Below are 17480 nucleotides of genomic sequence, written 5' to 3' on the forward strand. Positions count from 1 at the left end.
CCACTGAAGCTTTTTGCTATGCATTACAAGATGAGCTTTTAGGGTATGACAAGCTACTGACAATACTTCAATCACATGATCTTTCTATGAGGAGACTCTCAGTCTGGTTAGTTGAGCCAATGGTAATGATGAGGTGAATGGTTGTTCTTGTGGACAGTTGCAGGTCTCTAAAGGGTAGGGTAATGGCTGGAGCAATTCACTTACACATACAACATGGTGACCCTATTCTTCATGATTTCATGAAACAATTACTTCAAAAACTCTATTCTCCTCTTTTCAAAATGGTAAGGAGTTGGGTCTTGGAAGGCAATCTTATCAGGTATATGCATATTGTGTCAAAAGACTCATATACCCCTGCATTATGAAAACAAGACTGTTACTATACACATAAACCCAAAAGTTCTTATCAGGGGACAATCTCATTTTTCTTGCTTTTCTCTATTAAGTTGATGAGGGAGTTGTGAATGTGAGGAATGACACCACCTCTAGCAATGGTCCCTTTGATAAGAGTATCAAGTTCTTCATCCCCACAGATGGCTAACTGCAAATGGCGAGGTGTAATCCTCTTCACCTTCAAACCTTTGCTAGCGTTTCCAGCTAACTCAAGCACCTCAACAGTTAAGTACTCAAGAATGGCAACGGAGTAACCAACAACAGTGGCTCCAACATGTCCATTTGCAGAAGTTCTAGTTTTCAAATGGCGATGAATCCTCCCTACTGGAAACTGAATTCATCCCCACATTAATATTACAACACCAAAAGATACAACAGTAATTCAGGAAAATAGTTAGGGTTTATGTCAAACCTGGAGGCCAACTCTAACAGATCGGGAAATCGGCCTCTTCTTATCTTTGTCCTTGTTAGCTTCTGCTGCCACCGATGTTTTTCCGGCCAATAAACCCTTCCCACCCTTTCCGGCCATCTCTCCCACTTACACGAATGCTTTCGAGAAAAATAAACAAAGAAGATATTTACAAAACTTGACGGAAATCAAATTCAGGAATCAAGAAGTTGGATTCCATAAATACGAAATCTCAATTGGAGATCAGGCATTCGAGTTTCAACCAGTTTTAGACTTTCAGTCAATTATACATTTGAATAATCGATTTTTTAGCAAATTCCAGGCTTTCATCGGTTGAGCCAGTTTGGTTTCCGTGATGGGCTGATGGCGACTAGAATTAAGAATCTCAACCTAGAATCAAAATCAGATGGAAGAAATCAGAAATTATAACATCAGATGGGAAGAAATCTATGAAACGAGTTGAATTCCTTTGAGATACCGATGTTAATCATTAGAAATATCGATCGAGAATAGAACAGAGAGTCGCTTCCTTTTTTGGCGTTGAATTTTTTGTTGGGCAATCTGATGAGAAGCGATTGTTTGAGACATTGATGTTAACCTTCGCTTCGTTTTTCCATCCTTCTACACATTATGCAGGGCAATATGGTCATTCTCAACCTATAAGCATAAAACCATTTGATTATGAGGAGAAGCGAAGAAATGGTGATGGAGCAAGGTCTGAATCATTTCACTACCAGTCGATCACCACCAAAAACCCTCGCACATATTGGGTTGAGAGAAAACGAGAGAAGAGGAAGCTTAGAATAAAATAAAACCCTAGCACGTCCTAAAGAGAAGGGAGGTGGCGATGCCTTAGGGTTTGTAGAGAGAAGGGAGATCCAGAGGAAAAAGTGAAGAAGCGGGCACTTCAAAATTTTAGAATTTCAGAGGATTTCATTTTCTACCTTTAAAAACGCGCATTTGATAAAAAATATAAAGCGACATTTCTAGAAGACATGCATTTAAAACAAGTGCCCTCCGTGTTTGTATTTTTTTTACATTAATCTTAAGGCACGCAAAAACGCGTGTCCTCTATCCTTCAAATTTTGGAAGGCTGACATTATTTTTAAGGTCACACAAAAATGCGTATCGTGGATCAACGAGTGTCATTGTGTGCGCGTCATTAAAGGCTATTTTTCTTGTAGTGTTTCTAATACTTATTATAAGTTGGTTAATGAAGTTAAATAAATATCAAACCGAAAGTGTAATCATAAATAAACTAAATTTCAATATTAAAATAATATTTTTACTTCTACTTATAAAGTTATTTCTTTAATTCTTAAGAGATTATACTTAATTTATTATATTAAGATGTTGTTGTATGTAAACCATTATCAACTTAAAGCTACAACTTTTGAACAGTTTGAACAAAATACTTAAATTGTTAATTTATAATATAACATTACAGTGTCAACTTAAACATAAATTTCAGTTCCACTTAAAAAACTCAATGAATATTTTGTGAATAGTTAAAAATGATAAATTATAATGCTAAATGCAAAAACTGAATTATAATCTCAAGTTAACTCAAATATTTCCTAAAGATATTTTTATAATCGTTAAAAGTTTTCAAATAAGTAGTTTAAAATAACTTACGATAACAATAGTTAAATATAACTCTATATAAATGATTATATTGTTACCTTTAAAATCAAAAGACAATGTTTGATGTTTTAAATAATTATAAAGATAGAAATTAAAATGTTAAACAAATAAATTTCAAAAAAATAATTAACAATAACAACAACTATAAATAACATTAAACCATATATTATATTTAATTTTATTCATGAGTAACTCGCAGGTAGAAGTCATTCAAACGATTGAGATTATGCAGTTATAATAGATGTATATATTATCATATAATTCAAAATAATCAATATATTATATCCATTTAGTATACAAATTATTGTATCAAATTTAACAACAATGTTATTATTATATTTAAAAAAACATATATTTGTAATGATTTCAACTATATAGGTGTTTCTACGCAACGCGCGGGCATTCACCTAGTATCTTATTATAGAGGCATTTTTCTAAGCACTACCTTGATTTGAAACTTATATCTTTTTGTAATTCTTTGTAATAATGATTTTTAATTATCATTCAAGAGTTATATATATATATATATATATATATATATATATATATATATATATATATATATATATATATATATATATATATATATATATATATATATTTCACATTGGTAGGATTCAAAATTTTTTGGGTGATTGTATAATAGATTGGAAGCTTCAAACAAAATGATTTATGTGAAGAAAATAATTGTTTTTCAATGTCTATTTTTATATTATGCAAGTTCGTTTTTCGAACAAAATCATTGATTTGTTTTTATTTAATGTTTTAACATGATTTTCTATTACATGTAATATTGTCTTATATGTGAAAAAATAAGCGGGAGATGATTTTCTTCATTTGTCATAAATTATATTTCTTTATCGAAAAATATAAAATATATATATTCTATGCAAGATAAATGCCTTTAAAAATATAATAAAAATTACAATTAAAAAATAACTTTTTAAATAATCTAAACAAAGTTATTAAAACTGTAAATTTTGAAAAATCTACACATTGAGTTGATTTTTAAATGTACATTGCCTTAACATGGAAGGGTTGATTTTTAAATGTACATTGCTTTAACATGGAAGGTACAATGATTCATTTCTAAAATAAAAAATTGAACTTTTATTATGTAACATTTTATATCCTTGATGGTTAAGTCAATATATTATATATTTTTATGGTATAGGAATTGGAATTCTTCGTCCCTATATGTTTCATTTAATTTGTAACACTCTTTAGTTTCTAGATGGTTAATCCAATTTACACAATTTTAAAACTTTATATTCTAACATTTTTTTCATTGATATAATTTTTTTTTTCAATTTGTAAATTTTTTTTGTAATTTGAAAGAAATTTATTTTTTATAATAACATCATATATTCATTTCTTCCGATTACAACATTATACTTTTGAAGAATCTACTTATTTGGGTTGATTTCTCTAAGTATATTGCCTTCACATGGAAAGTTCAATATTTTTTCATTATATGTTTAGGGTTGGAATGTTTTGGTTTATTATAATCACATTGCTATATTGTTAATTAGATGATTATTTCTTTATCTATGTGTATAAGTTGATCATTACTCAATAATAATGTTAAGAATGAGTAGGTTGTTTATATTTTACATAATGATTTGAACTCTTCCATACCATTCACAAGTGGAGATGGTACGCAAGTGGTTGCTTGACTTGCTTTTTTCAGTTATTTACTGACATCTTGCAAATCGTTTTCCAAGTTTGCCAAAAAAAAATATTATTTACTTTAAAAATTGTATTATAATATGATCGCTAAATAAAAAAATTTCAATACTATAATATATTCAAGGAAGATTTGGTTTACTTTTAAATTTAAATAATAGATTAAAGTTACATGCGAGTTAGATTATATCAATCAATATGTTAATTTATCAAAAATATCATTTTCCATTCTATTAGTGTAATTAAGAGACATTACATGTTAGTTTGATGATAACATCTTTTTTTTTCTTTTTTCTTTTTGGCTAAAACCGAACCAAAGCCAAATATGTTGTTTGTTTTAGTTGCACAACCCATGTGTTTGGGTTTACGGATATTCAAAATAATGTATATTTGAACTTTTAACTAATCATTATAAATTTATAGGCAAAAGTTATATCGATCTAAATTAATAAAATTTTATAAATCTTCTATTTTTCATTATAATTTATATTTATCAATAGTGTTTTTATTTTTTAACTCGTGGTTTCCACGGGTTTTAACCTACTATATGAATATGAGTAAGTATTAGCAAACTTTAGGGACATACTTTATGTGTTCTCAAAGTGCAGGTACTCGTTTCACAGTAAAAAAATGGACATTAACCATTCATCCCATGACTATGATGTTAAATCTTCATATTTGAGAGTTTATATCTTTCTGTTTGACTTTTGAGAGGTGTTTCTTCATATTTCATCATTCATGTTTTTTTATATGGAGTTAAAGTTTGACAATATATACAAGGGTTAAAATTTGATAAAAATTAGTTAAAAAATTAATGGATGAAAGTTTTATATAAAGAACTGAAGATTGTTATAATTTTCTATATTATCTTACATATTTTAAGTGGAAGATAAAATCATCTACATTAATTTACATACTAAAACAAATGATGAACAAAACACTATCTTATATTTGGGTTTTTTTACACCCTGGGTTTATATTCACAAAATTATTTGTTATAATGGTGTTTGGAAAAAAATCTGATAAACATTAATAGCAAAAAAGAAATGTCAACAAAAAATTATATATATATATATATATATATATATATATATATATATATATATATATATATATATATATATATATATTAAAAAACAATAAAAATAATTAGAAAACTAAAATTTTTAGTAAAATATCAAATTTTATCAAAAACTCCTCTTTTTGTGATGGGCTAATTTTTCAATAAAACTTGTGTTGCTGGTAAATCAGACATAGGCGGCAATAAACTCTTTTAGGCTACCAAGATGGGCTTGATGTATTGGGCTGTCAAAATAGGCTGCTGGACACCTCCTGCACTGCTGTTCATGAGGCCAAAAACCGGACCATACATTTTCTGCATGCACTTATTTTGGGTGAGATCGAACATCAATGAGTTGGGAGACACCTGTAAATTTTCAGCTCAATCGCACAATATTTGCCCCTCCGTTTGATTGCTTGAAGAAAGTCACGCAATACTGTCAAAAATCCAAAAACTCATTTATATCACTTTCTTTTTCTAGTCACTCACAGATTTTTCTACAGAACTTTAATTGTAGTTGCAAGGCTTTCGATGTAGCTTTAATGATGCTCCAAAATATCATCTCGTTCGTATAAATCTACACAACATTAGCTTAAACGAGTAAAAAATATTCAAAATAATAAATCTAACGATTTAATATATAAAGAATATTAAAAATGCTAAAACTAAAAAATACATGCTAAAATTAATACAGAAATTCAAGGTATCAATAAACTAACCACAACATATACATGCCCTATTAAGTAGATTTTCATCTATCTTAATAAATAATATTTATATTTATCTTAAAACTTGTGGTCAAATGACTTTCAAAATATTATCCACATGGATATTCGATAATGTATTTTTTGTTTATGTGACCAAGAAGACAACTTCACAAATACATCTCATCCAACCATTTTGTATGTATTTTAATCAACAATGATATATTGTTACTATATTAGTTTTACAGACTTCATTACCGAGTTTGGTATGTAAAATAAAAAACACCTTTTATAAACCAAAATTGCTTTCATTTAAATTTTAAAACAAGTCAAAAACTCATGAAAGCATGTATACATTAGCAATTTTAATAATAAAACCATATATAAAACACTATAGAAAGTAAATTGATTCTTAATCTTATAGATAGTAGTGAGGGGTGTGACAACCGTCAAATTCGGGTCAAATTCAAAGCCAAATAAAGACCAACGAGTCGAAAACAGTAAGTACAATATGTACTTGTTTAGTAGAATTTACTCCATGTCCACTAATGTACAAACACCTTATATCAATACAAAGTATCACTCGAAAATTTCACATATTCAGAAATTCTAAACCCTGGTAGGGTAAGTGAACGGACCGACTCGATAAAACATTATTACATACCCTTCGGGGGTGTGTAGCGTTCATAACGAGTCATAACGGGGAGTGCAAACCTTGCAATACAAGGCTGAACACTATTAACAATCATAAACAAAGTCTCTTTAAATCTCTTAACTTTTTATTAAACACTGGGGGCACCCAACCCCTGTAGCGTAGTAAAAAATTACTCGAGATGGGAAGATTTCACGAGAGGTAGCAAAAGGAACCGAAACCACCTATGGACCGAGCCTACCTTCGTTCCGGAGCCACATACGGCCCGAGACCTCTTTCGGTCATGCATTTACTTTCGGTCCGAGGCTATGTTTGATTCATCTCACTACGGCAAGGCCCAAACTACTCTCGGTTCCATATTACCTTCGGGTTATCTTTACTCACAATTCAAACCACTTTCGATTCGAGGTCTCATGAACCAAGACATCACACCAAATTTCCCCTCAGCCTCACAACTCAAACCAAAGTAGAAAGCCCAAAAGGGACCCTCTTGGTCCGGAGTCCTCTAAGTCTGGAACATGACCCTCTAAAATGTATCGGACAATCTTCGCATACCCCGGAACACCCTTCCTTTTGTTTTGAAAACTCCTCATCCAGAACCAACCCGCCTCGAAAGGATCCGCACCAGATGAGTTTCGCGGCCTTGGAAGACCAAGGCCACTCTGGGAGTTGATAACCCCGCACCTCCACTCTGGAACCATGGATGACCCCGGACGGATGATCCCAACTCCGGACGGGCTCTCCTGACTCCGAGCGCCCTATCTCACTTACCAATCTTGAAGAGTTAATACACGATTATGATGTCTAACACTCATTATTTTAATCATATTTTGGGGAATTTCTTGCTATAAACCATATCTTTTGCGCAAGATATTCTTCAAGGGTTGGTTGACTTTTCCAAAAAAAAGTTATGACACAGCCCATTTCCTATAACCACTCTATGACTACTTTATGGCATTATTCCCATTGTTCCTAAACTAATCAATATCTTTCTCCCAACACTCCATCAGATTTCCCTGCCCCAAATCCACTCATTAGATCCTTAATCCTCACTTATAAAACCCCGCTCATATCCTCCACAGACACACTTTTTCCCTCCCATTTTCTCTCTAAAACTCGAAGATCTCCAGGAAGTTCTCGACTTTCACTTCACTCTCGGTAAGTTCTCCATTTCCACTTTTGAATATTCCACCCTCCATCACTCTATTCACAAAAATCTTATACAATTATCGCCATTATCGTTCCCAGGAACTTTAAATCTTCAAGCTCTTTTTCCAAGTGTTCTTGACTTGGAAACCTCTCCTCTTTCACGTCCATCTCAAAGGATCACGTAAGGTGAGTTCATACCCCTAAATTTTCACGATTTATTCAAGTTTTATGGGGGAGAATACAAGTTACAACGCTAAAATACATCCTAAAAACTAGTTAAACAGTGTCCAATTTACAAACACCTTGTAATATGTCGAGCAGGGTGTATAGTAATATGATTTTTATGTTTTGAATGTATTTCCTGTTAGCTGATTTCACGAAACGGAAATAGACATTCATGAAAGGGTTTTCATTATCCACACACACACACACACACACACACACACACACACACATATATATATATATATATATATATATATATATATATATATATATATATATATATATATGATAAACTATTGTAGGTATAGTTTATGGTACATTACCACTACAATCACATTTTATAAGGGTTCATTTACACTATAGAATAAGGATTTTTCATTCATTTTACACATAAAATCGTTAACGTAAATTGTGAGACACTACTTCATTGTACTCTCAGAGTATTGGTAAAATTCATGTAGTTATAGCCAAAGTCTCTTATAGAGAAAGCGTGATAGTTGTGTATAGATCTATATTGGGATTGAAAATCTCGCACCCAAGCTGCTTGCAACAGCTCGGCCGGCAGGTTAGGGGTGACAAATGTCATAACATTCCGACGCCTGAAGAACGTCATCACAGGTCTTCTAAGTCATAGCATGGTTATAACGACTCACATAGGGAGTTAACGAAACATATAGTTTACAGGGATTTATTATTTAACATGGGTTTTATGTCAATTTAAAACCACCTTTACTACTATAAGTATGGAAATCTACTTGTACATTTCGGTCTTTGGTTACTAAGACTACACTCATTTCATAAGGAAAATATTGGGTTTTTCTTGAAACATACACATTCATTTACAATGTTTTTAAATCCTACATGCAAAAAGCTTATGCACTCACCAGCTTAATTGTTGACACTCTTTCAAAATTACTTGTATTCTCAAGTAATCAATGAAATCAGGTAACTGCAATCTTTTGAGGATGGAACGCTTCGGCGTTTGACAAACTATTTTTGATATCATATTGTAATCGATTTCGAAACATGTAACAGTTGAAACTATGTAACTTTTTTCGATTATATTTTTGATTGGTTCTATGTACTATGATAACTATTATACTCGTATGTCACGACACTACGAATGAAGTACTCCACCCCCGGACGTTTCCGCCATTCGAGGTTTGGGGGTGTGACAAGGGGCTCGGTAGCCATGATCATATTCAATACTCTATTTTTCAGCCTTTTACTTCCTTTTAGTCATCGCACATTTTTACAAATATCAGTACTATATCTCGAGTTCAATACTCAGGAGTTAGAAGTAATACGCATATGGAACTATGAACATATATATGATTGTACCATACTCGTTGTCTTGTATCTTCTTTAACTATTTCACCTATATTGGGCATATATGCTTTCTTTGTCTTGTTCCTTGCAGTGAAACCATATTTCCTCCTCAAAATAGTTTGATGTTTCTCATAATCATCCTTTCTTTTGCGATTAGAATTGGGGTTAGAGTTAAATGTCCATACTTTATTGTAACATCCCGATGTCAAGGTAATTTCAATTTCAACCCTATTTTTGCTTAATATTGCACTTTGAACTAGGGGTGTAAGTGAGCCGAGCTACTCGTGAGCTACTCGGGATCGACTCATTAAAAGCTCGACTCGAGATCGAATTAAACGAGCCTGGGCCAAGCTCGAGCCTAAATATGAGGCTTGTTTATAAAATGAGCTCGAGCCGAGCTTCAGTTAGTGGGCTCGCGAGCCTAAACGAGCATATATATATATATATATATATATATATATATATATATATATATATATACACACACACACACACACATGCATACATTCATACACACACACACACACACACACACATATATATATATATATATATATATATATATATATATATACACATGGAGACTCGTTTATGCTCGATTAGGCTCGCAAGCCCATTGCATTGTTCACGAGTCGAGCCCAAGCTTCATTTTAAGGCTTGAATCGAGCTCGAGCTCGAGCTCGAGCTTCCTCAAAATTAAAAGAGCCGAGCTTGAGCTTGGTTAGGCTCGGGCTCGGCTCGGCTCGTTTACACCCCTACTTTGAACCTTGGGTTTGAGGAAAGTTTCTAGATTGGCCCATAGTGGAAATATAGAAGTTTTGACCAGAATTCGTACGTCGAGCGTACGTAGTGTACGCTAGGCATACTAGGGCGCACCGTAATACGCTGGGTGTATACCTCGTATGTGGGGTGTATGTGAAGAAAGTGCAAACCCTAATTTTTAGTGTTTGGTCCATATATAAACACCATTATAGTCTCATTTCTCATCACTTCATATGCCTTCCTCTGTGAAACACGACACCAAGCAAACCCTAAGTGAGAAGAGTGCATTTTGAGCCCATTGGATTGTTTTGGAGGTGTTCTTAAAGAAGATGAAGAAAGTTGTGAGAAGAGCTTGGAGCTTGGAATCATCTTGTATCTGAGATTACCTTCTTGTTAGCAACCTACAGGAGGTATAAAGTTCACATCTTGATCACTCCATCTTGTAGATCTAGACATGTATTCCTTTAACACACTTTTTGTCCCAAATATGGTGGTTCTTGAGCATGGCACGTTCTTGAACCAATAAGTCGTCCTTTCAGAGCTTATGAGCGGTCTTGAGTCATACAAATGTGGTCTTGATGGTTATTTTTGCTCCATGCATGATATAGAAGGTTTTAAGGCATTAACATGTTCATATTTTGTTTATTAAGCACTTAATGGGCATCCAAAGTCATAAAGTTGGAAACTTTATGACTCTTGAGGGTATTTTGGCTTTGGATCTGACTTTGGATGTGAAGATTTGGAGTATTAAGCTCTTAATGGGAAAGGGCTGAACTGGCTCGTACACTGGGCGTACCAAGTGGTACGCTGCACGTACCCGGTCAGCGCCCCATAAGCTGGTCAAATACCCAGTATGCCCCGTGTACAGAAGAGTACGCCCAACATACTCGTCCGTCGACTCAGTTGGGTTGGCTCAACTGGGTTGAATCAGCTAGGTGTTGACTTGACTTCTGACTGTTGACCAAGTTTGAACAATGGTATTTTGGGGAAAATATTATTAATGGATAATGTTTTGACATTTAGGGTTTGGGTTGAGCTAGTATTTGGGAGTAGAGTATTGATCAACTATTCATCAGATTGTGAGTTGAATTTTCCTCACTGTACTTAGGGGTCAAAGGCACCAAGGCCAACCTATTGGATTGATTTCCTATTATACATTGATTTATGATATGTATGAGATAGATCTTTATAAATATATGATAGTTGTTGATATGCGTAGATCGGTAAATCTGTAGGACTACCTGTGATTTCTAGCTGCGTGATTATTTGTATGTTCAAAATGTTTGTTATCTGTTATATGTTGATATATTGTGTTGGGTGGAGACTTCACTACTATGTGCGTGAGTCAATACACCGGGGGTATTCTAGTCTGATGACTTAGTAGACTCGATGGTATTCTAGTCCGATGAATGAGTAGGCATGTTGTATATTGGTACTCCAGTCTAATGACTGAGTGGACCTACTATATATTGGCATTCCATTCTGATGACTAATTGCGTCGGGGGTAATCCAGCCCAATGGTTGTGGACCCATGGGTATTCCAGTCTGATGACTGATCAGACCCAGCATGCTTGTTTATATATGATATGTATATTGTATGGTGGTACTTGGGGGAACTCACTAAGATTTGGCTTATAGTTTTGGTTATGTTTTCAAGTACTCCATAGGTCCGTGGCAAGGAAAAGGTGTGATCGTACACATCGTGATTTTTATGTTGTTGGTCTTGGGAGACTCTGATTTTAAATAATATTTTGGAAATAATGGTTTTGTAGTCACTTTTATTAGTAAATGGGTTGTTTTGAAAAGTTTAAATTGGTTTTGATTTTTGAGATGTTACAAGTTGGTATCAAATCCTTGTTTTAAGCAAATTGGAGGAACATCCATGTGAATCCCGTCTCAAACTAAGGAACTGCAAAAGTTTTAAAAATGATTTTCAAAAATTGTATTCAAAATTTATCAAGAAAGGATGTGATGTATACGATCAGTCGGAGCCAGTAAGTAAACCCTAATTTACCATACTGTTATTTGATATTATGATGTGTTAGAATAGCATGCTAGTGATAGGCTAGGGATCTTTAGGAATTTCATGATAGAATTGCCTGATTATATGATGCCTGATAGCCTAGGGGTTCTTCCTTATATGAAATTGACATCATTACTGTAGTTGCTTAGTGTATGCATCAAAATTGTACATAACTAAGATTTTATAGCATGAGAATTTTTGATTTAGCCTTATTTCCTGTTCCTTGTTTGGTTGTGGGCTTAGGGCAAAATCAAGTATTCGAATGTCTATAGGATTCAATGTTATGTATGATTAGCATACACGAGTGCTGCAGGGTTGGTGGAAGTTTCATGCATGTGTTATGTGGGGTCAGCCGACCAGTCGAGGGATGTCTAGCCTTTCTCTAGGAAGTGAGAATAGGGTGTATGCGTAATCTAGTGAGTGTTTCTAGGTTCATTGTGATGATTCCTTGAAACAAATACGAATATTTGTGAAAGGTAGTATGGTCCCGTACTATTCGAAGCATTGGACCCGTACGCGTAGCAGGGAAGTCACAACCCCTAGGATTTTTTTGGGGAATGGTTCCTATGGTATGATATGCATTTTATCTGATATCTCTCTGGTTTATTTTCAGTATGGTGTTCACGAAGGGATCCAGATCAAGGGCGAGTGGCCAAGATAGGCTAGGGTTGACTGAGGATCATGTCAGGGAAATGATTCATGATGAGGTTGTTTCTATTGTCCTGGGGCAGATACCGGAGTTGTTTGGGTCTATCAAGACCGCCATGATGGAGTTCTTTGATGACTGATACGCTGCACTTTCAGAGGCTGTTGCTGTTGCGGCCACCGTGGCCGTCGCTGCGACAGGGTTTGGCGTTGGGAGAACTTTCCAGTACCGAGACTTTGACAATACGAAACTCCCGGTCTTTAACAAGGTTTAGGATCTGATTATTTCCATGAGGTGGATGTCAGATGTTGAGGAATGTTTCTTTACTTTCTTATGCCCAACTGACCAGAGGGTCAAGTGCGCTCTGCACCTTCTTAGGTCTAGAGCAAAGGATTGGTAGAAACTGATTACTAGTTCATACACTCCAGAGCAGAGGGTTGCAATATCATGGGAGTAGTTCTCTGAGATGTCCCACTCGAGATATGTTCCATTGATGGAGTAGGAGAGTCTGCCTCAGGAGTACTTGGATCTGAGACAGGGGACCAAGCCAGCGACAGAGATCACCAAGTTTATAGAGAGCTATGTTTTGCCCTAAGTTTGCTGCTTCGGAGCAAGCTCAGATGACCCGGTACTTGAGAATGCTCAAGACAGACATCCGTCAGTTTGTGTCTACACAACGTTATGGTCATGGGGGACTTAGAGGGGGGAAAAGTGGGCAGCTGCACAGAGCCCAATTTTTTTCATTATATATTTTTATTTAAAAATACAAAATTATAATAAAGATAAGGGCCTTTTTTTCTTGTTCGTCCCGGTCCTTTAAGAATATTTCATTTTTTTAGGACCGGCTCTGGTTATGGTTCACTGGTGGAGTTACAGGAGGCCGCTAAGCAGCGGGAGATGAAGTTGGAGCACCATACGAGGGAGCAGAGGCAGGCCCCGACGCAGTTGCAGCCTGTGGCAAAGCGGTTCAAGGCTACTGATGTGAGATCTGGGAGTTAGAGGGGCTGCACTTGTGGGAAGTGCGGTAAGGTTCATGATGGTGCTTGCCGATCTTCTTCTGGTTGCCACAAATGTGGCAGGCAGGGCCACATTGCGAGGGACTGCCGTCAACAGACTCCAATACCCAACACCAAAATTTGATATCACTGTGACTTGGTGGGCCATGTGAAGGCTAGCTGTCCCTTGCTTACTGCTAAACCGGCGCAGGCTCCAACGTCGACTACTCTGAGGATCACTGATGGGAGCCAGGGCAGGGCAGAGCCCCCCAAGGGCTCGAGGTCATGCTTTTCAGCTCACAGAGGAGGACGCCAATACGGCATCAGACGTCGTGACAGGTATGTTTCTATTTATTGTTTTATCGATAATTTTATGGTATGCTTATGTTCATGTTTCTGATAGGTATATTCTTAGTGAATTCCTTTCTTACTCATGTGTTATTTTACTTGAGCATGAGTCGGTCCTTCGTGTCTCGATCTTTTAGTAGGGATTTTGGTATGACCCTTAGTGAGTGGAGTGTCCGTTGTGGGTTTCTGTCGCCAACGAACACGGTGCTTCTGCATCGAAAGTGTATCAGGGTTGTGTATTTGAAACATCCAAAAATTATGACCCAAAAATTTCATTTTTGATTTAAGTAAAAATAGTATTCCACAACATTGTTCATACATCCGAATAAAACAAGTATTTCAAACATCATAAAAATCAGAGTGTGTCCTATAAACAACATCCGTATGGTGTGTGTGATGCAGTCGAATGGAAGTGCGATGTAGTCAACCCGAGCTCTTCCCCTTGGAACCGGACGTACCTAAAACATAAACTAAAAACCGTAAGTGCAAAGCTTAGTGAGTTCCCCAAGATACCATATACCATAAATATCATATAATGGGCCCCACCCAATGAGATACAGGCCCCACCCACACTTGCATAACAGCCCCCGCCCAAATAAGCTGCAGGCCCCGCCCACACTCGCATAACGGGCCCACCCAGTAAACATACATATACAAGCACATACAAGTATTACACAAACAACAAATATATCATCATAACCAATCAAGGGTTGGCCTTGGTGCCTTAGACCCGCTAAACCTAGTGAGGAAGCTCACCTATAATGCTTAGTCTCACTGAAATAAATCCATAGTTGCTGCCCTGACGACTCCCTGAGCTAATAGTCCATAATAACACCCAATTAACACTTGAGTTCCATTCCATATTCAATAATTCATTCTTGGGGTAAAATGACCATTTTACCCCTTTCCAAATATGATCCAAAACCAAGGACTAAAACGACTTGTCCTTCCAAGGCCCATTTATGGCCCAATTTTCCAAATTAGGCCCAAACCCCCAATATGGGCCTTACCCCTAGGCCCAATAAACTTCCCTAGTCCAAAGGCTCGATTTCATATGGACCATTAAGGCCCAAAACGTCAATGTCCAAGGAAGTAGCCCAACCGAGGCCCAAAAGACGCAAAACCTAAATCTTTGAGTACGCGGGGCGTACTCAAGTGTACGCTAAGCATACAGGCTGCATGGCTTGTACGCTACACGTACAAGCTTGTATGCCTAATGTACTCACTCATGAAGCCATTTCTACAATTAGCTCTTAAATCCTTAAGTCTAAGGGTCCCAATCACATATCTGAGTCATATGCAATATCTTAAACCATAAAGTTGTAAACTTGTTGGCTTTGCATGCCCCAAATGAACCCAATCTCGAAATACAACACTCTACTTCCATAAAATGAACTCAACCTCATGCATGGATGGTTCAAAGCTTCAAACATGGCAACTTTATGACCCTAGGACCAAAAGAACACCAAGAGTAGCAACTCTAAGCTTTAGAAATGACAATAATCCATAAGATCTCATCGATAGGACCAAAAAGGTCCAAAAACTCAAACAAAGGTGACCTAAGCATTAACAAATCAAGTTTTGAGCTTTATACCTCAAATGAGTGCCAAATGATGATGATAACCCAGATCTTCAAGTTCAAGTTCCAACAACTCTTCTTCACGAAATTCTTCTTCTTCCAAGGCCTCAAACCAAAAATGCACTCCACAAGGTGAAGAATACACCAAGATGCTATAGGGTTCGGTATTAGGGTTTATGGAAAATAGAGGCTGATAAGAAGGCTAACACTTGGGACTTAATGACGTTATATAGCGCTTGAACACAATAAATAAGGGTTTTGAGTCTAAACACGTACGTTGTTCGTACCACCTTGTACGTTGCGCGTACGTGCATGCCTTCGTGTTTCCTTGTGATCCATCTACGCTCTGCGTACACCAGGCTTACGCCCAACATACGACGTCAGTTAAGCCCACTCATAAAGGCCCAATACTATAAGCCCAACACAACTTACAAGATTAAGATAATTAAATAAATAATATCTTGGAACCATCGGGTGTTACAGTATTGGAGATCTTCGGGGTGCCTTATCCTATTGATTTGATCCCTATCCCCATGGAGGATGTATGATTGATAGTAGGGATTGATTGGTTGAGCAGGTTTGGTGCCATAATCGATTGTGAGGGTTAGTGAGTAGTAGTTCGAACCCCAAGTAGGGGATAACTAGTTATCTATGGAGAGGTTACTAGGGTTAGATCAAGGTTTTGTTCAGCAGTCGGGGCCCGGCAATATATTAAGCATGGGTGTATGGGTTATCTTGCATATGTGGTTGATACTCGGGTGGGGGAGTAGGTGTCGGTTTCAGATGTTCCACTCGTTAGGGAGTTTTTCGATGTATTCCGGGAGGAGTTACCCTGTGTGCATCTCGAAAGGTAGGTTGAATTAAGGATTGACCTAGTACCAGGTGCGACTCTGATTGCCAAGGAGCAATACCGCTTGGCACCACCCGATATGCAGGAGTTGTCCTATCAGATTCAAGAGTTGTTAGGAAAGCAGTTCTTCAGATCGAGTAGTTCGTCGTGGGGAGCGTTGATACTGTTCGTCAAGCAGAAGGATGGTTCACACCGGATGTGCATTGATTACCGGGAGTTAAACAAGTTAACGGTGAATAATCGTTATCCCCTTCCACGGATTGATGACCTCTTTGATTAGTTGCAAGGTGCATCTTGGTTCTCCAAGATTGATCTGAGCTCTAGATATCATCCAGTGAGAGCGAGAGAGGAGGATGTGGAGAAGACCGTGTTCCGGACTCGTTATGGGCATTACGAGTTCATGGTGATGCCAATTGGGCTCACCAATGCGCCTGCAGTGTTTATGGATTTGATGAATCAGGTGTATAGGTCGATGCTCAACCGATCTGTTATTGTGTTCATTAATGATATCTTCGTGTATTCCAAGACTAGAGAGCAGCACTGGGAGGACCTTCGAGAGCTTTTGGGAGTATTGAGGCGGGAATAGCTGTATGCCAAGTTTTCGAAGTGTGAGTTTAGTTTATGAATGGTCTAGTTCCTAGCACATCTCATTAACCAAGATGGGCTTTTGGTCGATCCGGCCAAGATCGAGGCCGTGATGCAGTAGGAGGTTCCTAAATCTCCCTTAGAGATCAAGAGTTTCTTGGGTTTGGCGGAATATTATCGGAGATTTATTCAGGACTTCTCTAAGATGGCAGTACTCCTCACTCATCTAACGAGGAAGGGAATGAATTTCTGATGGGGCCCTGAGCAGCAGGTTGCTTTTGAGACGCTGCGACAGAGGTTATGTGAGGCCCCGATTTTGATGCTTACAGAGGGTGTCGAGGATTTCGTGGTATTTTGTGATGCATCTATCATTGGTTTGGAGGCGGTCCTTATGCAAAGGGGACGAGTGATTGCTTATGCTTCTCGGCAGATGAAGTCGTG

The 17480-nt window shown here is 36.6% G+C and overlaps 1 protein-coding gene across 1 annotated transcript; it reads right to left on the minus strand.

The window, feature by feature from the left end:
- Positions 1–406: 406 nt before the first annotated feature.
- On the minus strand, positions 407–922 carry LOC145054378 (putative histone H2A variant 3). The gene is made up of 2 exons (XM_079002549.1): positions 806–922; positions 407–724 (listed from the first exon to the last, which is right to left on the minus strand). Exons 1-2 carry the CDS (start codon positions 920–922, stop codon positions 407–409), a joined length of 435 nt encoding a protein of 144 aa, XP_078858675.1.
- Positions 923–17480: the final 16558 nt, after the last annotated feature.

The sequence above is a fragment of the Lactuca serriola genome, chromosome 1 (assembly GCF_051521515.1).
Source record: "Lactuca serriola cultivar US96UC23 chromosome 1, Lser_US96UC23_V15, whole genome shotgun sequence".
NCBI classification, from domain to species: Eukaryota; Viridiplantae; Streptophyta; class Magnoliopsida; order Asterales; family Asteraceae; genus Lactuca; species Lactuca serriola.

Excerpts from the sequence above, each read along its gene's own strand:
- LOC145054378 (XM_079002549.1), bottom strand. The coding sequence starts at position 922 with ATGGCCGGAAAGGGTGGGAAGGGTTTATTGGCCGGAAAAACATCGGTG. Across the intron at positions 725-805 it reads CTGTTAGAGTTGGCCTCCAG|TTTCCAGTAGGGAGGATTCA; the intron begins GTTTGACATAAA and ends GGATGAATTCAG.